The 23,335-nt window shown below is 58.5% G+C and overlaps 9 protein-coding genes across 9 annotated transcripts; 6 read left to right on the forward strand and 3 right to left on the reverse strand.

Annotated features, from left to right (window-relative positions):
* Positions 1-860: 860 nt before the first annotated feature.
* HRG_05873 (uncharacterized protein) lies at positions 861-1,487 on the forward strand (the record flags this gene model as incomplete). The annotated part of the gene is made up of 1 exon (XM_044864344.1): positions 861-1,487. One exon carries the CDS (start codon positions 861-863, stop codon positions 1,485-1,487), a length of 627 nt encoding a protein of 208 aa, XP_044720876.1.
* Positions 1,488-2,490: 1,003 nt separating this feature from the next.
* HRG_05874 (phosphatidylinositol-specific phospholipase c, X domain-containing protein) lies at positions 2,491-3,909 on the forward strand (the record flags this gene model as incomplete). Its single annotated transcript, XM_044864345.1, has 1 exon — positions 2,491-3,909. One exon carries the CDS (start codon positions 2,491-2,493, stop codon positions 3,907-3,909), a length of 1,419 nt encoding a protein of 472 aa, XP_044720877.1.
* Positions 3,910-5,631: 1,722 nt separating this feature from the next.
* Positions 5,632-6,948, forward strand: HRG_05875 (casein kinase II beta 2 subunit; the record flags this gene model as incomplete). The annotated part of the gene is made up of 1 exon (XM_044864346.1): positions 5,632-6,948. The coding sequence occupies one exon, from the start codon at positions 5,632-5,634 to the stop codon at positions 6,946-6,948; it is 1,317 nt and encodes a 438-aa protein (XP_044720878.1).
* A 1,162-nt stretch (positions 6,949-8,110) lies between these two features.
* Positions 8,111-9,958, reverse strand: HRG_05876 (CAP-Gly domain-containing protein; the record flags this gene model as incomplete). The annotated part of the gene is made up of 3 exons (XM_044864347.1): positions 8,111-9,266; positions 9,320-9,716; positions 9,787-9,958. The coding sequence occupies 3 exons, from the start codon at positions 9,956-9,958 to the stop codon at positions 8,111-8,113; spliced, it is 1,725 nt and encodes a 574-aa protein (XP_044720879.1).
* A 416-nt stretch (positions 9,959-10,374) lies between these two features.
* Positions 10,375-11,414, reverse strand: HRG_05877 (maoC like domain-containing protein; the record flags this gene model as incomplete). Its single annotated transcript, XM_044864348.1, has 3 exons — positions 10,375-11,135; positions 11,195-11,243; positions 11,295-11,414. The coding sequence occupies 3 exons, from the start codon at positions 11,412-11,414 to the stop codon at positions 10,375-10,377; spliced, it is 930 nt and encodes a 309-aa protein (XP_044720880.1).
* A 1,165-nt stretch (positions 11,415-12,579) lies between these two features.
* Positions 12,580-14,725, reverse strand: HRG_05878 (cytoplasmic dynein 1 intermediate chain 2; the record flags this gene model as incomplete). Its single annotated transcript, XM_044864349.1, has 6 exons — positions 12,580-13,581; positions 13,633-14,256; positions 14,302-14,316; positions 14,374-14,426; positions 14,475-14,544; positions 14,603-14,725. 6 exons carry the CDS (start codon positions 14,723-14,725, stop codon positions 12,580-12,582), a joined length of 1,887 nt encoding a protein of 628 aa, XP_044720881.1.
* Positions 14,726-15,326: 601 nt separating this feature from the next.
* Positions 15,327-15,814, forward strand: HRG_05879 (ATP synthase E chain domain-containing protein; the record flags this gene model as incomplete). The annotated part of the gene is made up of 3 exons (XM_044864350.1): positions 15,327-15,347; positions 15,480-15,663; positions 15,741-15,814. 3 exons carry the CDS (start codon positions 15,327-15,329, stop codon positions 15,812-15,814), a joined length of 279 nt encoding a protein of 92 aa, XP_044720882.1.
* Positions 15,815-16,672: 858 nt separating this feature from the next.
* Positions 16,673-19,170, forward strand: HRG_05880 (oligosaccharyl transferase STT3 subunit domain-containing protein; the record flags this gene model as incomplete). Its single annotated transcript, XM_044864351.1, has 5 exons — positions 16,673-16,799; positions 16,885-16,908; positions 16,971-17,645; positions 17,700-18,846; positions 18,903-19,170. The coding sequence occupies 5 exons, from the start codon at positions 16,673-16,675 to the stop codon at positions 19,168-19,170; spliced, it is 2,241 nt and encodes a 746-aa protein (XP_044720883.1).
* A 3,367-nt stretch (positions 19,171-22,537) lies between these two features.
* Positions 22,538-23,113, forward strand: HRG_05881 (uncharacterized protein; the record flags this gene model as incomplete). Its single annotated transcript, XM_044864352.1, has 1 exon — positions 22,538-23,113. The coding sequence occupies one exon, from the start codon at positions 22,538-22,540 to the stop codon at positions 23,111-23,113; it is 576 nt and encodes a 191-aa protein (XP_044720884.1).
* Positions 23,114-23,335: the final 222 nt, after the last annotated feature.

Below are 23,335 nucleotides of genomic sequence, written 5' to 3' on the forward strand. Positions count from 1 at the left end.
TTTCGCTCTCCTCTACTTCCCCCCCCCCCGGGCTGCTTGTTGGGCCGAAAGGCCTCGTTCCCTTATTCAACGTGCCAACCACATCTCACGGCTCCTTGTATTCAGCATGGGCAAGGGCACGCACGCATGTACAATACAAACAGCAACACAATGCCTACAGAACAAGCACACACCACCCTTCGGGGGCCTGCGCGGGCTTTGCACTCTCGGGGCGTATACCCGCATGTCCAAACCCCCCCCGGCGCCCTAGTTAAGCTGTCGGCCGCATCATCGGGAGACAAGGGGGGGAGGCCTGGGTTGGGTGTGTCGGCGTCGCTTCAACAAGCCCTCGTCCGACAATCAGACGAGCCAGCCGGGCGTGAATACCGCTTCCTCCGCCCGTCCGTGCCAAACCCCTTAGTTCTGAGACAAGCATGCAATCCTAGGCGTGCCTTTTGATATTGTACTCTGTACTGCATGTCTTGGCCTTCTGCTCGCGCATCTTATATAGCCTCTTCGCCGTCTGGCACGCCTCGGGACGAAACTCCATCACACATTATTCACGCTTCCTTCTTGTCGTCTTCAGCTGCTTCTCCACGACATCAGCCGCTACCCCCTTTCAACATCACCCAGCTTCTCCGCCCAGACCCGTCCTCCCACTTCTCCCTCGGGCAATTCCATCGCTCTAGGCTTGTTCGTCGCGCTTGCCAGAGCCATTCTCTCGCAACGACGATACCCGTCTCGAGTCGGACGCATCTCCCCCGTCCGTCCTTGCCAGTATCTTGACCCTCAGACACCGGCCCGCTGCTCGTGCTCGGCGGCGGCCTGTTGATTCACACTCACCGCCCTCCAAAGCTCTTTCGCTTCAACACACGTCCACCATGGAGGGCCCCACGACATCCATGCGGCGCATGAGCCAGATGGTTCTCAAGGACAACGACACGTCCCGGCCGCTCTCACCGCCACCAGCCTACGCACCCAGCGGGCCCATCAACCTGCAGACGCTGACAGCCAGACAACTGGAGCGGTCGCGGACAACGCACCCCCGGCCCGTGCTGGTGGACCGGTCTCCCTTCACGACGCTGCTGGGCGGGTCCGCGGCGGCCGAGGACGAGGGCCCCGAGTGGGAAGAGGGCCTATCAGCCATTAGCCTACACATCAACACGTCCGTGACCGTGTCGAGCGACAACAACATGGTGTGCCTAGCCGACACGCCGGCCAACCACGCCAACGCCATCGCCCACGCCGTGGTCAAGGCGCTGCAGGAGAGCAGCTCGGGCCAGTGCGGCATCCCCATGATTGACGAGGAGGGCCGGCCACGCCCCGTCCGGATCCACGTCGACGCCGGCCTGACGGTGGGGGGCGCGGGCAACGTCATCGGCAACGAGGCGGTGGTCCAGGAGGCGGCTCGCCAAAGGGGCGGCGACTTGCTACGGAGACGGAGGTCGCAGAGCGACGACGACGACGACGAGGCCAGCCCTGCCAAGCGCAGACGGGGCAGCCAATGAGGGCGCCGGCCATGTCCGGGACAAGGCCTCGAGGCGTGTCGAGCTGGGCAGGGCCGACGACGGGGAACCTTGGATGAGGCTATGAGGAAGAAGCGATCAAAAAGAGGTTGGCAAAGGGCAAAAGCACCTCGGGCTAGAACTTGTACAGACGGGGGGACACTCGGCGAACCGGAGCGGGCGGTCAGACTCACGGGATACCCCGATTGAATAGTCTCCCTCTTGTTTTTTTGTGAGAGAGATAGTCCATCTCTTCTCTCACCTAGACACGTGGACTTTGTAATTACGAGCGATGAGGTATAGAGAATGGAACATAGATCAAGAGAAGGTTTCGTCTCTCTCACTTTGCCCGAGACCGACGTGGTGCCATGCCTACCCTGGAGCTCCCCGGTACCCGAAAAAGCTTGTCGGCACTTCGTCAACAACGAGGCCCATGTTTTTTTTCAGTTTGCACGTGGGCATCGCGGCCATGTGTTAATTACTTTGTCTCTTTACAGAGCGGCCCGACAAAGGCCAAAACAAGGACAAGGACCGGCACCCAAGGACCGGCACCCGAAGCAACACGCCTCGGCCTAGTCCAGCTAATACCGGTATATTATCCACCTCCTCAATTGGTCCACGCCTCGCTCCTTTTTTTGTCCTATCCCACAAGTTAACCGAAACCTCACTCATCCTGCCCAGCACGCGAGCCAAGATGCCAAAGGACCCTCAGGGGAAGGACCCTCGGGCGCTCGCCAATGGCAACCCTTGGCCATGCATCCATCTGTAGATGGGCCCTGGATCCCCATCGCATTGGCCCAGCCCAGCCACCGGCGCAACGGCCGTTGATTAGCTCGTGTAGCACCGACGAAGCTGGTTGCGGCCAAACTCCACTACAAGTCCCTGCCTGACTGCCAAGCCCCCCGTCGGCAACACAGCCATGCCGAGTCCTTCCTTGTCCTCCTCGGGCCCCAAGCCAGGTCGCCTGAGCCGCCTCCTTCACCCACGCCGCCCTAGTCGAGAAGCAATGTCTCAACTCGCCGTCCGCAACCTCACAGCCCACCCTCTCGAGCTCGTCAAGGTCGAGCGCTTCGAGAGCGAGCGCATCTCCACCGGCACGCTCTTCGGCAATGTCACCGGTACCATCACCGGCTTGCTCAATGCCACCGCCCACTCGACCCATCAGACTCACCCCAAGGGCGACCCCGTCCAGTCCGACGACCTCGCCCTCGCCCTCCCGCCCTTCACCACCACCCGGACCGACTTTGACGCCCCGGACCATGACGGCGAGGTCCTCCGCTTGACCTTCAAGACCGAGCACCGTCACTACGAGACCGATGTGCCCAGTCCGTCGCGAAGGTCGGCCGTCATGAAGAAGCTCGACGACGGGCCCCATGACCTGACCGTCGTCTACGTCCCCGCCGCCGCCCTGCTCGCCGTCTTCTCCTCCGCCGCCCTGCATGCCTGGATGCGCGAGCTCCACGACGACTGGCCGCTTGCCCTCCTCTCCATCCCGGGCACCCACAACTCCCCGACCTGTTACAAGGCCCTGCCTTCGGTCCGCTGCCAGGCCGTCGACGTCCCGGACCAGCTGCGCAACGGCGTCCGCTTCCTCGACGTCCGCGTCTCCGTCAACCCAGATGACGACGCCCTCGCCCTCGTCCACAGCGCCTTTCCCATCTCCCTCACCGGCAACAAGTACTTTGGCGACATGCTCGACCACCTCTACCGCTTCATCGACGAGAACCCTAGCGAGACCATCGTCATGAGCGTCAAGCGCGAGGGCACCGGCAAGGGCACCGACGGACAGCTCGCCAAGTACCTCAAGCACAGCTACGTCGACAAGAGACGCGACCTTTGGTGGACCGAGCCCAAGATGCCCACCCTCGGTCAGGCCCGCGGCAAGATCGTCATCGTCCGCCGCTTCGGCCTCGACGACGACATGCGCCAAAGCTGCTGGGATGGCCGCGGCTGGGCCATTGACGCCCAGCAGTGGCCCGACAACTGCGAGGACGGCACCGGCGGCGACGGCTGCTGCTTCCGCATCCAGGACTTTTACGAGGTGTCCGAGAGCCAGAACATCGACAAGAAGGTCAATTACAGCTGCGGCCAGCTCGAGAGGGCCGCCGAGCAGGTCTTTGCGCTCGACGGCATGCCCGGCCACCAGCCTGATGCGCCCGTCCCGCCCTTGTTCGTCAACTTTCTCACCGCGAGCAACTTCTTCAACGCAGCCTGCTGGCCAGAGAGAATCGCCGCCAAGGTCAACCCAGCCGTCGTGGAATACCTCTGCGTCAACCACGGCGAGGAGGGCAAGGGTCCTGGCCAGCTCAAGGTCGGTTGCGCTGGCACTGGCATCGTCGTCACTGATTGGGTTGGTGCCAACGACGACTGGGACCTGGTCCGCTGCGTCGTGGGCATGAATGCGAGGCTGCAGCACACAACGTGAGACTACTCGATGGGTGACAAGTGTATGATACGCGTATAATTGTGGACATCATGTACATCAACGAAATCAGGCTTGGATACAGGATCTTTGGACATGAGACAATGGGAGGTTTTAGAGAAAGGAGTTGATTATCCGCAAACCATGCTAATTGCTGACCCAAGCCCATTTCTATCCTTCTCCGGTCTGTGACAACGCCAGTTAGCAAACGGCTCATGGTAAGCGATCGAGACAATGCAAGGCAATTGGGAACCAAATCAGTTCTCCAAGGTGAAACATGGGTTGCTCGTCATGATGAACTCAGCTAGAGCTAATAATGCAAGTCATCTTGATGGTTGAAGTGGGCAAAAAAAAAGGTTGACCTACTTTGGCGTGCTTCAGGTCATACCATCCAGGCCATACCTAGTCTTTTCTGCAGTGTTAGTCTTCTCCGGCACATAATTGAAAGAATAGTGCAAGGGCGAAGCAGTCTGTTGAAAAGTTAGTACGAAGCCGATGCGACACTGGTGGCGACGCGAGAACGCACTGGGTCAGAAGTTGCAGTTGTGTTCATGCCCCCGATCGAACGATCGAGGGTCAAACAGTGTGAATACTTTTCGCCTCATCACGAGAAGATACATTTACAAGGAAAGACTTCGATTCTCTTGTTACCTGCCACAGGCTGTCAGCCGGCTATACCCAAGCAGTGTATCATCAAGCATCGAGCGACAAGGCCAAAGTCAGGTGACGAATTGTCATCCAGAGTTCCCGTCCATCTTGCACCACAAGGTTTTGTACGACCTTGCTGTCTAGGGTGCAAGACGGCGGGACTCGATTATGTCCGCCCGTTCGTTCAAGTCTTCATCATACAATGGCAGCGCTCCATCTCCGAGGGAAGAATTTGTCATGTACCTATCGAAGCACAGGTTAGCTGGCATTCATGGTAGATTGAGACAAGATAGTGTGTTTGTGGTCTCCAGTCAGACAAGGCTGAAACTTTAACAACGATATCCACATTGTGTATTAAGAATGAGGAATCCCTAAGGTGTCGTTCTGATCATCACGCAGAGAGGGGAGGGCGAAGATGGGGGATAGGAGCAGACCAACCTTTTGTCATGGCCATGCTGAACAACGGCATCGGAGCAAATCACCAATGGAAGAATCTGTTGCATGTCAGCTAGGCTCTGTGAAGATGCGCTTCCGCCAATGCTGCAGTATTGGGCTCGCTCAGGTTAATTCTAGAGTTTGTTGTAGTCACCACGGTGTGGTCTGATTTGGATTGTTCGTGAAGTTGTTCATCACAGAGAATGATGGGAGTGCAACAGAGAGAGTTCTTACCTATAGCTGGAGGAGCCACCACCGCAGAGGCTGACAGGAGCTGATTGCGTGCACTTGCTCTCCATCGAGCTCCCGTCCAGTCTGGTGGTGGCCGCGGATATGCAAGGAAGAGAAAGAATTGCAGAAAATTTCTTTGGTGGAGGAAGATAAAGGGGAGCGGAGCGGAGCGGGACAAGACAGAGCGGGTCTAGTATGAATTGGTACTAGCGCAAAATCACATCCAAATCACTGCTCGGAGCGGTGCGTAACTTACCCGAAGTGGCGTAGCCAGATACTGTGGCGGTGCACTTGGGCGGGGGCATTGCGTGGCAAATGTTGACGACTAATTATAAACACAGCGGCATCCGGTGACCTCCCAGATTCAACCTTGCCCCTCATATCTTGAGAGAAGCAGCAGTGACATTCGCAATGGCATCCGCAGGGGCGATATTGGGTCCTTCGACCCTCCGCCTACTGCGTGTTGCCGTGGTCAGAACCACAAAGGCAGTTCGCATCAAGCTTGCCGACGCTACCAGGTCGCTCCAGGGCCAGGCACAACATGCCCCCATCACTATCAAGAGCGGATACACAGGACGGCAACCGATCCACCCTGCAGCGCTTCTGAAGCAGCAGAAGCGAAGCGCGCGATGGTTCTCGACCGCAGCTTCCAAGAGCGTCCACAACGTGCTGCGAAGATTCGTCAGTTTCAATTGCCGCTCAAGCCCGCCCATCGGCTCGTCCAGACTCCCGTCGTCCGACACCGCACGGCGAATCGCGCAGTTTTCCGGTCGGGCCCCCTTCGCCAGCACTTTGCGACCAAACCTGACTGGAGGTGCTCTGCCACGGGCCACCGGAGGTTATGGTCTCGGTGGCGGTGCGCGGTACTTTTCACACGCCCCCGCCGCCCCTGCCCAGGTTGTCCAGAACGTCTCGCAGGCCATGAGAGCATTCTTTCTGTCGGGGCAGAAGATTAAATATGACGGCGTTGGAGCGCACGGGAAATCCCAGTACCGAGCCGTGTCGAAGCTCGAGGATGACGCTTCGCGACGGTTGGCCGAGGTCTCCCGGTCTGCCCCTGGCGCCTTCATCGACTTTGACCTGAGCCCAACCATCACGGCTCTTAGCCCCCTCGCGGCAGCCGTCGCCCGTGTGTCCGGTTCATCTGGCTCTGGCGACGAAGCCCCTGTTCTCCCGACGACTCTTCACACTGAAGGATTCCTCGACGTGCTATCCGTCGACTTCAACCGAGTTTTGCATGATTTGACCGCAGTGTACGCCGATCTCAAGCGGCTTTCTGCCCTCGGCGATTTGCCAATAGTGCGGGAAAGGGACACTCTTCGGGTCCGGTTCCCTGGAGTCGATGCCTGGACGGTTGAGCGGCTTTGCGACGACGTCGGTGTCCAACGGGGCGTTGTCGGGCAAGACTGCGGCTTGGACGCCGCGGTCGGGGCTCCCGTCGCACTCAAGCTCCCGTTTGCACCAGACTCCGAGGGCGAACTGTTGTCGCGTAGCGACTCGGCGCGATCGCTGGCAGGCCACGGAATCGAGGATAGCTCGTCGCTCCGGGACGACGATTCGTTCCTTCACGAGGCATTCGTCGCAAACATGGAAGAAAGTTCATGGCCATCAGAGACTGAAGGCTACGACGACGTGTCGGCGCTGGTCAGCTCGAGCGGGTTTGAGGGTCTCGAAGGTATATATAGATTTCTGGAGGAATGCGATCGAGGCCAGGGAAGACTAGGATGAAGATTCTGCTAGGATGAGAATACCGTGGATCTACACTCGTTGTACAGTTGTGCTTATGGATCGCAGTCGGCCTCCACACACCAGCCGGACACGCCAATTGGTTCTTATTTGTCCAAGTTAGTTGAGGAAATCATTGTCATCCATCACTCGCGAGGAGACATCATTGAGGCGTTCACTCCGCTGTAGGGGCTGGGTGGACGTGATGTATCGTTCTCGTGTCTTGTCGCGCTGTTGTTGCTGCCAGCACGACGGACCGAGGTCGGGCTGCGGCTCAAGAGATTGGTGTCCACGGACAGGTGCTGGAGGAGCATGCCGAAAGAGATGAGACTGGCGCACAGGGCGTCGCAGTCTGCGGGCGGCGACATGACCGCCTGGTGCCGTGGTTGGGTTGTGAGAGAGGGAGTTTCTACGGTATATCCACGGCACTTGTTCAAGATGCGATAGCCGCCGGGTGAAAGCCCTGCCTAGCGGCAACGACCGAGCTCGGAATCACGTGACGCAAACTGGCACTACTGGCCCGACGCGGACCGTATTTTCCCTCCGCCACCAACAGAGAACTGCCCAACAATCGGGACAATTTGCTTGGATGGATGTGCGCCAGGACCCCCTGAAGCAGCTGTTTACCAAGGTACGTTCAATCTCCGCCGTAGTAGCTGGTCTACTACCCGTGCGCGCGCGTGTGTGTGATGCTCTTCATTTTTACCAATGAATTCTGCAATTCTGAAAGCCACCCCGGCCTACCTGTGGACAATTAACACAACTGTCTGATACCCGCCCTCTTTGCCGCTATGCCGTGTTTCTAGCCGTCGTCTGGGAGTGGCTGCCTGTCTAACTCGGGTCATCATCTAGAGCTGCTCGCCCGACGCCGAAGATAATCTGACCGAGAGACGCTTTGGCGCATGTCCGGCTCACGCCATGCTCGGCAGCAACAGCAGGGGAGTCGGCGACCATAGCAATAATGCAAGGCGAGTATATAGCTTGATATCGACGATTCTATACGTCCCCATGTGCTGTCGAGTTACTCTGCGCTATCGAGAAATATGAACGTCAAGTGTTGGCCGAATAGTCGGCAGGCGTTGCCCTCGTCATCCTCACACCGCCCGTCTGATGAAAAGAGGGCTGTGGCCTTGCAGCACTGCAGAAAAGACACGGCTCTGGATGCTCACGCCGATTCTACACGTATGCTCACATCCAGACCGTCGACGCAGTATCCGAGCTGCTTCGGGCCATCCTTGAGCTCAACCTCCCTCTTGGACCACCGGCCTGAGCCGTCCCTTGCCTGCTCTTCCTGCCAGTCGCCTCGGCTAGGATCGGCTGCATCCGCAAGAAACTCTTCCTCGTCGCTGCTGTCCCCGTCCTGTTCGTCGTAGTCGGCCACTGGATCCCACTCCCCCGTCTCCCAGATAAGGCGCACTCTTAGAGGAGACAGGCTGAATAGCTTCCCTGCAATCCCTCTTACGGAATATATGTCGAAAGCCTTCGGGATCCGCGATGTCTTCTTCCCCTTGCCTTGGTAGTGAAACCCCACAGTGACCAGTCGCGCTTCGAGGAAAGACGGATTGACCTCGTCGCGGCGAATGACATCGGGCTCGCCGTAAATCGTGCAGAGCTCTGCGTAACGAGGGTGCAAGGCCAGGACGGTATGCTCTGCCGACTCGGGCACCGTCGCGAGCTGCCTGGCGATTCTCGAGAGGTAGAATATCTCGGCATTTCTGCGGTCATCCGGCTTGACTTGGGTAAAGTTGACACTCTTGAGGTTGGCGAGGCGGCCAATGGTGAACATGTGCGACTCTTCAGACGACGGCGTCTTGGCGTCGACGTCTTGCTTGTCGTACACGGGGTTGTGCGCGATTCGTAAGCCGGTGAGGCCTGGGAAGTGAGCGGAGAGGGCATCCACAAAGGCCCACTCCCGGATTTTGTTGTAGGAAACATCTAGGTAACGCAGAGACGGCGGGAACGTTGGGACGGTTGTGCCGGGGGCAGTCATGTCCGCTATGTTGTTGCCTTTGAGGTGCAAGTTGCGGAGGGCCACGAGGGATGTGAGGCTCGCGAGATCCGAAATCGCCTCGAAGTTGTTGTACTCGAGGTTGATGGAGGTGAGCGTGGATGCCAGCCCAGCATAGTCGACTGGAGGCAGCGAGGAGAGCTGGTTTGCTCCGACGGCCAAAGTGGCGAGCGACGGGCATCGTGTGGCGATGCGACAGAGCTCCTCCCAGTTGAGAAGAGTCTCGCCCAGGGCAAGCTCATCTACACCTCGGAACGCCGCTGCGGCCCCGTCCAGGGAGTCGTCGCTCAAGACACCCTGAAACCGGTTCCCGCTATTTTCAGACGTCAGCATCATGGAGCAAGCCGGCCAGGATCCCGCACCTACTTGAGGCTCAGTCGCCGCAGAGCCGGCAGCTCGGCACAGACATCCACCACCGGACCCAGGCGCTCAAACAGGTTTCTGCTGAGATCCAAGTGCGCGATGCTGGGGCACGTATCCGCGACACGGCCCTCGCCGTCCTGCGCCGCCGCCACCACACGCATGCCGTCGAGAATGACGATGCGGAGGTCGACGAGCTGGGCCAGCTTGCGGCGGACCTTGTCGAAGCCCATCTCCTCGGCGACCTTGCCGGAGATGACAACCTGGGAATCGGGGGTGGCATGGCCCGACTGCGGAGCCTCGGACGCGTACTTTTCCCTCAGCGCGGCGATGAAACTCTGGGGTCTGTCGGCCGGACGGCTCGGGCGCACAAACGAGGCCGCCGTTGAGGACCCGGAGAGGCCTGCAAGGACGGTGAGCACAGAGGGCCGAGACAGGAGGCGAGCAACCAAGAGGGGGGGAGGGCGGAATACATGAGAAATAGCGCACTCGTTTGTGAGATCCATCGTGTTTCCCGCGCGTCGCATCGTCCCATTCGACTCCCAGCCAGGCGCCCGTCGTTCCAGCGACCTCGCCGACATAGCGGACGGTGCAGAGGGCGCCGCCATAGGACATGCGCTGCCCAACTTTGGGGGATTGCGCCATTGGTCAAAGCAGTCCAGTCTGTGCGCTGGAGCTTTCAACTTTCTGCTGTCACATGCCTTTTGCGGCCATGTTGCTGGCCTGAGGTTGTCGAGTTGAAGTAAGAGAGGCGGTGGTGACGATTCATGCCGGAGGTTGGAATGATTGGGGCCGCAGGATTTGGTTGGATGCCCCGTCGCGCCCTCACTTTTGCTGCTAACCAAGGTCTCGAAACAAAACATTGAGGGCACAAAACCAGTGCATTGGACTGTCAAGCCAATTGATGCACAGGCTGCTGGCCAGATAGAGATTCGGTCTTTGACAAATAGTGATACTCTTTAATACATGGTAGTGGTTTAAGTACAGGCCCCTCGCATCTTCGCTTCACGAGTGGCTTCTGAGAGGCAATCCTAGTCAAACTGTTCCCGGCCAAATGCATTCTACAGCTTCGTCTTGGCCTCGTCAACAACCTTGACCAGGGCGCGGCCGTTGCTCAGGCACACCTTGCCGCCATCAATTTGAGTGACAAACCTCACCTCCTCCCACTCGCCGTCCCTGTTGCCCGTCCTCCACACGCGCGTCACCAGCTTGTCTCCGGGCATGACGGGGCTGGCGAAGCGCGCCTGGTACTCGCTGATGTTGGCCGGGTCGCCGCCGCCAAACCTGCCGAGGATGGCGTGGCAGGCGTTGTTCCACTGGAAGAGCCCGTGGGTGATGGCGCCCTGGAAGCCCATCTTCTTGCCGGGTTCGGGGGTCGCGTGGAGCGGGTTGTAGTCTCCGTTGAGGCGGTACAGCAGCGCCGTCTCGGGCGTCGTCTGGTGCTCGAGCACGGCATCCGGCTCCTTGCCCTCGGGCGGCGGGAAGTTTTGCGTCGGCGGCCCCTTGGGCCCGTGCCAGTTGCCCTGGCCGACGAAGAAGGAGCTCGAGGTGATGCGGGCGTAGACGTCGCCGGAGCGGGCGTCGACAAGGTCCGTCTGGGTCTCGAGGACGGTGCCGGGGCGGCCCTTGTCGTAGACGCCGAGCACCTTTGTGCGGGCCTCGAACTTGCGGCCGGCCGACGTCGGCGGAAGCTTGTTGAGGAACTCAATCTTGCGCTGGCCGTCGACGGCGCGGCTCGAGTCGAATTCGGGGACGCCGGGGATCTTGACGGCCCTTTGAGCGGCGTAAAAGTCGACGACTTCCTGGCTGGTGCCCTTGAAGGCTGCGACCGGAGGGTAAGTCTCTGAGATGTTTACGCTGTCTCGTCAGGGACAGCCTTACTCAAGACGAGCGGGTAGGTCGGAAACACGGCAAAGTCGGGGTGAAGCTCCTGGAAGACGGTCAGCTCGCCGGTCACACGGGACGGGGAAGCAATTCATACGTAGAGAAAGTGTAGCTCGTCAGCCTTGCAGCCAATGCTGTTGGCGAAGAGCAAGACATCGCGCTTCAGCCAAGAGACCTCTTGCGGAGGATACTGGAATCCAACTCCGGGACCAGACATGGCGGCGATGTGACGAGGCAGGCGTTTGCGAAGAGAGCCGTGGGGGACGTGGCACAAGTCGAGGGACGGCCGATGGATAGGTAGTCAGTCCAACCGCTGGCTGTTGCAGCAGGTGGCGTCTCGAGCCGAGGTTCAGACAGCGGGGTTCCGCTGTGTTGGCCAGTGGGCTTCCTCGGCGTCGCCGCCCCGGAAACGAGGGCGACCAACACATGGTTGATGCGACAATGGAGGTAGATTGCATTCACCCATGGCTGTGTGTTGTATCGAGAATTCGTGTCTGTCGTTAATTATTATACGGGATAAGATTTGGACAGGAAAGATTGGCTGGAGTGGAGGGAGAGCTGATTGCGGGCCGGGATCCACCAAATCCCACAGGCTACCCTGTACCTGGCCAAGTAGGGGCTCCAACTTTGACTTCTCCCTTCCCCCTGCAAGCACAAACATCTAAACATTCAGATCCAGGCTGCCTAACAACCATGCCTCTTGGACCTTGCTGGTAACGACGTCGGCAGGGGAACGCCTGACCTGCTGTGGCTTTGGTCGCCCGGATTCACCGCTTCATGACGAGTCCCATAAGCATGTTGAGAGCTGGCAGATACACCGATTCCCGAATCTCTGCGTACCGCCGTCAGTTGAACCACAGCATCGTCAGCTCACGGCCGGTCACTGAGAGGGAGGCCCAACTGCTCCCAACTTACCCCAGCTCTGGAATGATGATTGGACACGGGCCACGCGAGCTGCGGAATCTGGGGGAAACTCCCTTGTCGGCACAGAAGCCATGACAAGAACATGTCCGCCGTCCGGAACTGTTGGCGGCCGCTGAATCTGATATGCCATCAGCAAACCCGCTCGTCGAAGTCATTGTAGAGACGGAGCAAACTTATCCGGCAGTTCCTAGACGATACGGCCAGGCGCCGATGGCAGAAAACGCGAGGCAGCTGTCCCGTCTCCAATTTCCCCGTCACTATTGCACCTAGGTCGGCGATGCCTGCGGAGCCACGGGAACTTCGTATCGGCCTGGTTCGACGTACCAGGCACACCGTGGGAGTAATGCAGGATCAGTGCCAGGAAACCAGTGCCCCGTAAATAGCAAGGCCATCATGAAAAGGAAGAGAGGCACGTCACCCTGATACATTTCCAGACGCCTGCCGTGGATATATAAATGCTAAACCACCATTGCTCCATTCAAGCCCACGGCCTCTAGCCGTCCTATCAGCTTCTTGACGTTTGCCCACTCCTCGTTCTTCAGACCCTCCTTGCCGCCCAGGCCGCTGGCCACCTCAAAGACGGTCAGCGAGCCGTCGATGCCGCCGGTGGCGACGCGCTTCCCGTCGTTGGGCTCCCACGCCACCTTGTTCAGGCTCTTTGAAAGCATGGCTCGGCCGTCCTGGCGCGCGCTCGGCGAGATTCTCGACACGGGCTCCTCCGTCTCCAGGGCAATGTCCCAGAGCTCGAGCCAGCCGGCTCCGTCCACGAGGGCAAAGACGCTTGGCTTCACTGGCGACCACTTGGCATCGTAGACGACGTCTTCTCGGACAAAGTCGATCAACGGCGCAATGTGTCCGTCTCCGCTCCCCATGGTCGACGTGGCCGCCGGTGCTCGGACCTTCCACAGCTTGACGCTCCAGTCGAGTGATGACGAGATGATCAAGTCCCCCAGATCCACTGGACCCCAGGCAGGATGAAAGTCTACCGACATGACCGGGGCCGTGTGGCCTTTGTAACTTATCTTCTTGTCGACCCCAGCCTTTGCGCCGGCACGATCGTACCTGTGGCAGGGGAAGATTGTGCCCTCTTCACTGCCGACAAGGAAAAAGGTCGGATCCGTCTGCGGAAACGACAGACACGTCGGGCTGACGTCCTCGACGGCTACCTTGGTCTGGGTGGGGTTCTTGAGCTCGAGCAGCTCTTGCGGCTGTGCAAAGACATCCATGCTCCAGCCGCACACCACGCCGTCCGTGGAGCTGGATATAATGTTGTTGGCGTTTTGGGTTCCGACAATGTCAACCGAGTATATGGGGTGCGCATGGCCATATCCTGTCAACGGGGTTTTTTGGACAGGGGCAGCCTTTGCCCTGGTATCCCACAGTAAGACCTGGCCGCTGTAGGAGCCGCCAACAATCAGGTTGGGGTGGTACGGAGAGAACTTGGCGGTGAGAATGTCGGACTGGGCTGTGAAGACGTATTCCGGGCGGTCGTGCATGTGGGTGTTCCAGACCTGGACGAGGCCGTCGGGCTCGTGCGGTGCGGTAGGGTTCTTGGTGTACGAGGCGAGGAGCAGTTCGCTGAACTTGGGCGAGAAATCAATGCAGCTGATCATGCGCTTTTTCGACCAACGGTCGTCAAAGAACTGGGCGATTTCCTTGATTCTATGGCTCCCTCGGCCTCCCGTGTTGCCGCTTTCATCGTCGTCGTCGTCATGGTCCTTTCCTTGCAAGGCATAGTCGGTGAGGATGTCGTAGGTTTCTTGATCGATAGCCCGTTCAATCACCTTGGTTGACTGTTCGAGGAAGTCGACAAACTCTTCGGACCTGGTGACGGCCTCGAGTTCCTCGCCGGTGAGCTCTCTGGAAGGGTAGTTGCCCGACGGCAGGGGCTGGGCTGGCGTAGGTCCGTCGGCGAGAAGCTGCTTAGTAGCCTTCAGTTCCTCCTCGACTTCATCCCGAATCTTTTGCCGCAGCTCCTCTTCGCGGTCGCGCTCCCTCCTGCTCAGCTTCTTGCTGGGCGTCAAGTTGGCGCCGTTGGGGTCATCTGCATCGGATACCAAGGACTGCGTCCTGGGCCTCGCCGGGGAGATCCAGTCGCTTGAAGTCTGGACGCCTTTGCTGTAGGAAAAGACTTCCTTGACCGGAGAAGGGGGGCACTCGTAGACGGTCGTCAGGGGTACCGTGCTCAGGGATATCTGTGGCGGAGGGGGGGCAACCTGTCCATTATGCGGACCTGGTAATTCGGATGTCGCGTTGCTGATTTCGCCGGCACTCAGTACGCTATTCGGTCTGCTGCCACGAGCGGCTGGGGAGGCGGCGCCTCCTGTTGTTGTCGAGCCGGGCCTGCTCTCGCCGACCAGGCTGTTGATGAGGGACTCGATTTCGCGACGATTGTCTGCTCTTCCTGGAGGCGGGGAAAACAGCTGCAAACGCATCAGCAATGGTATGCCATCAGTGAGCGCAGCCAGAGGAAAGACCAACGTCGCTGGAGGCGCCTACGCTCTGGCGGCCAGCCGCCGACTGGGTGGCCCGAAGCTCCCTCTGCCTCTTGAGTTCTGCAAGCTTTGCCTTTTTTGCAAGGATTTCATCTCGACGTTGCTGCATAGTAGCCGAGCCACAGTCCCATTGCGGGACGACCTAGTTAAAAAAGGCGACAGGATCGAGTTGGTCGAAGGCGATATATGGACGAAGGTCGTAACGGCGGGGGGGAGGAGGCAGCTGGCGAGCGGTAGAGGATGAAGCGCGACGCTGCCCGGGAGGATCGAGGACAGGTGAGAAAGGAAAGAAGCAGGTGCCAGTCGGGAATGGCAGTCGTCGTCGTTTGTAAAGGGAGCGTGTTGTGTGTATGTGGATGGATGGATGTAGCGAGGCAATGTTCTAGTTGAGATGCCAGTATAAAGTACGGCAACAGTGCGGTGCGCGCGCGCTGGTCACTGCAAGGCCGCCAAGACGCGCGCGCTCGGCGTCTGTGCACGTGATGTCGGCGGCTGCGCCAGGAGGTGCCAGCTCGCCTGGAGCTTGGCTGCCGATGCGTGCTAGCTGGAAAAACTGGTGCCGAGGGCGCGACTTTTCCCGAGCATCATCCAAATCTTCATTCTCGGCGCAACAACCCCTCGCTCCACCCTGACAGGGCCCATTGACAACCACCGAGCTCGTGGATCGCCGTTCGCACCCCCTTGCGCGCCTTTGCGGTCCCTCTCTACCAATGTCGTCAACAGGAGTCAACGTTAGTCCTCCACGTCTACCATCACCAGCCCCCCCCGGGGAGGCTCTACACACGCCATCGTGGAGCATCACTGCAATTGCTCGGCTCCGGGACCGTCAGAGTTGATAGGGAGCTGACTGAGCGGTGTGGCAGGTCCTCCGGTGGTCCGCCCTCGGCGTGGGCATCTTCTATGGATTCTCTCACCAGCGGACGATCCGCGCAACCCAAAGAGCCGAGCACGACAAGCACGAATACCAACACAAGCAGAAGCTGATAGAGCAGGCAAAGTCGGAGTTTGCCAAGAAGACGAACCCCAAGCCGGCTTCCGGGGACGATGGTACGTGCTTTCCTGGGCCAAGCAACCGCGATGAGCTGCGCCGGGCGGAGGCAGAACTAACCCAGGTTGCACTGCAGTCGTCACGGACGCCCAAGACCCCAGGTTCGACCTCGAGAAGTACCTGCTCAAGGTGGCCCAAGAAAACCCTTAGCATGGGATTGTGACGAGGCTGGGGGAGGGACGGGGAGCGTATCGCGACGTTGTGGGCGTGGAGGCGCATCTGCAGGCCTGGACGACCGAGAGGCTACCAGGGCCTCGACGAGTTCAAGATACGACGACATCGAACTGTATCACGGAGACTGCGAGAAGTGCTACTGCATAGACGTTTCCTTAGATCCCTGTTACTCACCGTGTACAGGTGTAAAATACACGCAATTAGATGGCATCACAAGCACGGCCATTGAACTGGTGCTAGCGGAATCGTGTGCTCGGGGAAGCTCCCGTCGTGTGTTTGGCTTTCCATGGGATCATGCACACGCTACTGGTCAAATGTAAATACTCATACTAATAAAGGCCATCTTGCGCATTTGCAGCAGACAGCTCATAAGTCGACGCTCTTTGATCTGTGATCTGACCAAGCGGCCACAATCTGGTCCAGCCATCTACACTGTTGCATCTGATCCGACAAATTTCGACCCAAACCCGCCACGTATATTATATTCGATTGATTCTTCAAAGAGCGTAACTATGAATACTAGATCACTCGGCTTGACTGATGGCCTGGACGACATTTCAAGTTCAGCGAACGAGACTTGGCGGCACAACATCGGCCAGGGACCTGCGTGTACACTGTACCCGTTTTCCGCGGCAACCCGCAGAGCACAGCAGGTCACTCGAAACCTCGTCCTCCAGGGCGGCAGCTGCTAGGCTTGCTTGCAGGTGCCCGCGCCCCACACAGCCTGTCTGTAACTTGCGACGAGCCTAAAGCTCCAAGCTGTCCTTAGTTCGCGTCGGCCTAGGCTTCGTGATCCTGCATCTTCAACCTTCTCGAGGCCAGCAGCAAGGCACCATGGCGGACCCAGCTCAGCCTCGCCCTGCGGGCTTCAACACGGAAAGCACTCGAACCCTTCTCAGAGTCGTCATTCTCTGCCTCATTGCCGCCGCTGCTATTGCGAGCCGCCTCTTCTCCGTGATCCGTAAGTCCTCCCTCCCCCGTCCCGACCCTCTCGCTGCGAGCATCGCGCCCCTTTCCTGCTTCTCGTCGGCTAACTCGGACTACAGGCTTTGAAAGCATCATTCACGAATGTGAGTCAATTGGAAACCCCTCCCGCCCACGCATGCAAGCATCGTTGCTGACCAGCCTCCAGTTGACCCGTGGTTCAACTTCCGAGCGACCAAGTATCTCGTCGAGAACGGTTTCTACAGCTTCTGGGACTGGTTCGACGACCGGACATGGCACCCCCTGGGCCGCGTCACGGGCGGCACCCTGTACCCCGGCCTCATGGTCACCAGTGGCATCATCTACCATGCCCTGCGGGCCATTTCCATCCCCGTCGACATTCGAAACATCTGCGTTCTTCTCGCGCCGGCCTTCTCGGGCCTCACGGCCTTTGCGGCTTACCTGCTGACGAATGAGATGACCACGTCGCCTTCGGCCGGCCTTCTTGCTGCCATCTTCATGGGCATCGCCCCGGGCTACATCTCGAGATCGGTGGCGGGAAGCTACGACAACGAGGCCATTGCCATCTTCCTCCTCGTCTTCACCTTTTATCTGTGGATCAAGGCCCTCAAGCTGGGCTCCATGCTGTGGAGTCTTTTCTGCGCCCTTTCCTATGGCTACATGGTGGCCTCCTGGGGTGGATACGCCTTCATCACCTGCATCTTACCCCTCCATGCCTTCGTCCTCATCTGTATGGGGAGGTATAGCCCTCGACTCTATGTTGCCTACTCCACCTGGTACACTTTGGGAACGCTGGCCAGCATGCAAATCCCCTTTGTCGGCTTTTTGCCTGTCAAGACGAGCGAGCACATGCCGGCTCTTGGTATGCGACCACCCGCGATGGGGTGGTTTTACCTGACTAACCTGCTGTCCCTAGGCATCTTTGGCTTCCTCCAGCTGGTCGGCTTCATTCAGTTTGTGCGAGCTGCCATTCCCAGCCGACAGTTCCAGACCTTCCTCTACACCATCGTCATTGCCACCTTTGGCATTGGCATACTGGGGCTTGTCGCTCTCACGTCTCTGGGGTACATTGCGCCATGGAGTGGCCGCTTCTACTCTCTCTGGGATACTGGCTATGCGAAGATACACATCCCCATCATCGCTTCGGTGTCGGAGCATCAGCCGCCTGCTTGGCCCGCATTCTTTTTTGACCTCAACATGCTCATCTGGCTGTTCCCGGCCGGCATCTACCTGTGCTTCCAGGAACTCCGAGATGAGCACGTCTTCGTCATCGTCTACGGCCTCTTCGGCAGCTACTTCGCCGGCGTCATGGTCCGACTCATGCTCACCCTGACGCCCATTGTTTGCGTCGCTGCCGCCCTCGCCGTGTCCCGCATTCTAGACACATACGTCACCACCAAGTCCCCCGACCCTGCTAAGGTGCAGAGTGCTTCCGAGGCGACCACCAAGAAGGCTGCCAAGAGCCATGGCCTTCGCGGAAGCGAGAAGCCGATTATTGGAATCTTCAGCACAATTCCCAAGGTTGGCGCGACCGCGTCTGTCATTGTGTACCTGCTCATGTTTGTCACTCACTGCACCTGGGTCACCTCCAACGCCTACTCTTCGCCTTCGGTTGTCCTCGCGAGTCGAATGCCTGATGGCAGTCAGCACATCATTGATGACTACCGCGAGGCGTATCAGTGGCTCCGGCAGAACACCAAGGAGGATGCCAAGATTATGTCGTGGTGGGACTATGGCTACCAGATTGGGGGCATGGCTGACCGGCCGACCTTGGTGGACAACAACACTTGGAATAACACTCATATTGCGACTGTGGGCAAGGCCATGGCCTCTCCCGAAGAGGTTGCCTACCCCATTATGCGGCAGCACGAGGTCGACTATGTGCTGGTGGTGTTTGGTGGGCTGCTCGGATACTCGGGCGACGACATCAACAAGTTCCTCTGGATGGTCCGCATTGCAGAGGGCATCTGGCCCGACGAGATCAAGGAACGCGACTTCTTCACTGCCCGCGGCGAGTATCGCGTGGACGCTGAGGCGACGGATGCCATGAAGAACAGCTTGATGTGAGTCGATGCCCAAACGAGGGTGGAGAGTAGGATGGAAGCTGACACGGCAACAGGTACAAGATGTGCTACTACAACTATCACACCCTGTTCCCCCCTGGGCAGGCTGTCGATCGTGTTCGTAGTGCTCGTCTCCCTGATGAGGGGCCGGTTCTCAACACGGTTGAGGAGGCGTTCACCAGCGAGAACTGGATCATCCGCATCTACAAAGTCAAGGATCTCGACAACTTTGGCCGCGACCACGCTGATGTCGCCGCGTTCGAGCGGGGACAGAAGAAGAAGAAGACGAAGAAGAGGGGACCGCGCGTCCTCCGTGACAACTAGGCGACGAAAACGTCGACTCGGGGCGCGGGAGCCTGACACCAACGAGAAAACTGCCAAAAACCACCAAAAAAATCAACGTCGAACTGGCTTCTATATAGATGAGGGCAGGTTCAGTGTACAACAATCGTATGGAGGGCCAAGGGGAGCTGGGAGAACAAGCAACCAGGCCGATTCATGCAGTGAATTGAGGGCGCACAGTGAAGTGGCGGAGGACAGGGTCTGAATTCGAGGGGCGAGGCGGTAGGAAAAGCTGAAGCTGCGCGCCTGAGGCGAAAGAATCCATGTCTAGATAGGGCTTTCATGTGCATGAAGACAATCGGTTTTGCTCTACGAGTTGAGATGTGAAAGGCAATGGTTCAAGAGCATTGGGTTGCCGTGCGACCGAGAGCAAGTTGCATGGGCAAAACCAAGCGTTCAGTTGGGGTGAACAGCTGGCTGGCAGCTGCGCAGGGGTCCAGGGCAGAGGGGAGAAAACATTTATTGACGCCATCGTTTTCTCTCCTCTCACCTCACCCATCCCAACTCGCATTCATCCCATCTCTGCTGCCCAACCATCCCTCCACGGGGCTGGCATTACATCGCTCATCCTTCATATGCTTGGCACAGAAGCCTCGTTCTTCTCTTTGCCTCTCTTGTCTGGCGCCCGGGCCCGTCCTGCCCGTGATGGGCTTCGGCAGGAAAAGACCAAGGGGGCGCCGCGCCCAAGAGCCCGATATCAGTCTCTTGGCTATGGCCTTCAACATGCCTACGCCTCAGGACCTGAAGCGCGAAGCAAGGCGTCGTGCGTCTCGAGATGACCCGAGTGCCAACCGCTCGAGAGAGGCCACGCCGCGTGCACCTAGCCGGCGTCACCACTACGCTGGCTCAAGTAGTCGCTCTGCCGCCTCTTGGGACGAAGCGAACACGAAACCTGTTAATGGGAAAGGAAGCAACACAGACACTTGGTACAATGAATCCACCAGCAGCGAGGAGGGGCTGTCTCGCCTCGACGAGAAAGGCCAAGGTCCGGGAGCAACCGAGTTTTGCGCACAAAGCCCATTTCCAGAATCCCCGGATCCAAGTCGACCTCGAGCCAAAGCAGAGCGGAATGACGCGTCACAGAAGCCAGCTGTCAAGAGCTCCAAAGCCGATTTCGCTACTCACATTGCTTCTCCCCAGAGTCCGGGCAAACAGACTCCTCGTCGTCGTCTGCAAAAGAAGCTCCTGAAATCGTCCAACGCTTCGGCCTCGACCACATTTCCAGCAACTCCATCTGGCTCTGTGGCGTGTCCACCTGCCACAACTACTACTCCAGCTTGCGCGGCGTCTTCTGAGCCCACTTTGCAGGCATCTAACTCTGCAACACCTTTCCCTCACGTGTCTCAACACCGCGAATTTGCTTTCATGCCACGGTCGTGTTCTGTTCCCGTACCTCAGCGCCCAACGGCTTGCTTCATCGATCCATTTTCTTGTGCATCGCATGCTTGTCGAGCGTCGATTCCTCACAACAATCGCAACCCACATGCTGGTGCTTCTCGGGCGGACACTCAAGGCCCAACCAGGCACTTTTCTCTCGAGTTGCAGCGTATCCAGGGACATATCGACCAGGTCAATGCGAGACTGTCACAAACCCCAGGAGACGACGGTCTTCAGCATGAGCTGCAAAATCTTCAAAAGCAGCTGAACTCGACACTCAACACGGCAACTGCCCGGGCCGGGTTTGCAGAACCGGTTCGCTCATCAGAAAATGCGGCTCTAAGTAATAGCCCTCGAGAGAAGGAGAAAGAAATCAAGCCTCCAGAGATTCTCGTGGAGAAATGCAATGACGCGGGCAACATCTCAGCCAAAGTTTTCAACGGTGAACGAGCTGAAGTAGCCAGAGAAAACGCAGCAACACCTACCCGTCCACTTCGCCTGAGGGAGGAGAGTCCGGGGCGAGGCTTTCGGCATCACCTCTGCTCTGCCTGTGGTGACGTTCGATCGAGCAAATTCCATCAAAAGCACCCCCTCATCCCAGGTCAAAAGCCTCTCTTGAACTATTGCGGCCTGTGCAAAGAGGACAGAATCGAGCACGGAAGCATCATTGAGCGACACCACTTCTGCTTTGGCTGCGGCATGGTCAGGTCCAAGGGATTTCAACGCAAGCATGCGGCTACAATCGAGAGCTCCTTGCTTCCAAACTACTGTAGAAAGTGCCAAAAGGAAGTTCGGGATACAGAAAGCATCGTCGATGTATCTGTCGTGAACTCGGTAAGTCTTTCTAGGCAGATGAACGCAGCAGCATATGAACTGACCACATCAGGATATTTTGCCTCATAGAAGCGGCGCCTCGGCGGCTATTCCGGAAGGAAATCATCCCACGGGCCTTGGAAGAGCAGACGACGAACATCCTGCTTCGAATGATCATCCTCGCAACGGCGTAAGAAGTGAAAAGACAAACTTGCGTCAGCGGCGAAGAGCAAGACGACCCTCGGATGTTGCTTCCACGGAGCATCTGCGCATCACGCCTATTTCGCACGATGTCAGCCCTGTGAGCGAAGGGCAAGCATCTTCCTTTTGCCCCAGCCGCCGACTGGGATCGGCTCAGCGTCGCGCCCAGCGGGGCTCGAGGGCAGAGGACGAGGATTTTATCAGTCCCATGAGCGCAGCGTCGGAAAAGACTGTTTACCAGAGGCCCTTTGTTGAAGATGCCGGAGCGACTATCTTGGCAGACGGCGTTGCTTCGGACAAAAAGCGCGCTTCCCCGGTGGGCAGTGAGGGGAGAGCCCCCTCGTCGTCCTCAGCGAGCTCTGGACAGAAGACGAGCTATAAAAGCTGTCTTAAAGGCGCTTCGGGCGTCTCCATACCTGATCCCTGCTCATCTCCTGTCCTCAGCTCTACTGAGGATGGTAGTCGAGCCTTGGGGGCCACCCCCGACGCCGGGTCTTCTGGCAGCAAGACGGTCAAGTTTCGATCGTTTGTCAGAGTCCGCCACTCACACACGCGGCATTCGAGCAACGCATCCTCCCAGGTCGAGTTTCGCGAGGCCAAGATCGGCCCGGGTGATGCCCCGACTTCTGTCCGTGTTGGACTCGGCAACTCTCCCCCCTTTCCCGAGAGAACCAGGTCTGAGTCGACGTTCCAGGAGCCAAACGAGACACGCCACGAACAGGGCCACGAGTTCAGTCCTGTGCCTCCTTATTCTTGCTTCGGCCAAGAGAACCCTGGGGAGCCTGCAGACTCGTCGACAAGATTCTCCAGAGGAGCCTTTGGCAGAGGATTTGGCTCTGCAAATCACAACCAGGGAAGCTCCGCGGTACACAATGGCGGACCAGGATGGGGCCCGTACACCCCTACCCATGACGAGCCCTCTTCATTCGACGAGGGCTTCCCTCGCGATTTCAGTGGCATGTTCAACAACTTTGCAAGCCGCGCCGGCAGCTATGAGGACTCGTCGTCGTTCCGCTCGTCTCGGGGCGCCTTCAGCGCAGATTTCAGATTCCCCATGGACAGCTTTGGAGCGGGTAGGCGCAACGAGGACGTGCCTGGATCCCCCCTATCCTCGACCCCGAACGCAGGCAACCCAGAAGTGGCTGGCTATTATCAGGAAGAGTACATTCCGCAGAAACACAGCTATTCAGAGCAGCCAGAGGGCAGCAAGAACGGCCCGTCGAGGTTTCGACACGGCACTTCAAGGGGGGCGAGTCACACTATGCGTGAAAACGGGCCCTTTGGCGGCGGCCACGATGAAGAATCGTCGTCGTCGTCGAGCAACCCGTACTACAAACCGAGCTATTTCGCAAGCATTCAGGAACTCTTCAACCGCAGCAAGCAGTCTCGAGCAAGCGGCGAGCAGCCGCCGCCCGACAAACAGACGCCCGACCACGGCCGAGTCCCTGAGCCGATCGTCGAGGAGCCGGACTCGCCGCCCGCATCGCCCGTGCAGCAGCTGAGGCTGCTTGGTAAGAGCGACCTCGATGGCTGAAACCTCAACAGGGGACAAGTGATTTGCTTACAGCTCGCGGCGCGCAGGGTTTGATATCCAGCCGATGAGCGGCCTGTCCACCGAGGAAGCGACCGTGTGTGGCCGCCCGAGAAGAGGAGACTCCATCCGGAGCTCGTCTTGGGTGTTGCCAAACGGGGGGCTGGCGGAAAGCTTTGCCGTGAACCGGCATTAAGCACACTCGCCTGGTCACTGCTGAAAGGG

This window comes from Hirsutella rhossiliensis (assembly GCF_020360975.1).
Source record: "Hirsutella rhossiliensis strain HR02 chromosome Unknown scaffold00005, whole genome shotgun sequence".
NCBI lineage: Eukaryota > Fungi > Ascomycota > Sordariomycetes > Hypocreales > Ophiocordycipitaceae > Hirsutella > Hirsutella rhossiliensis.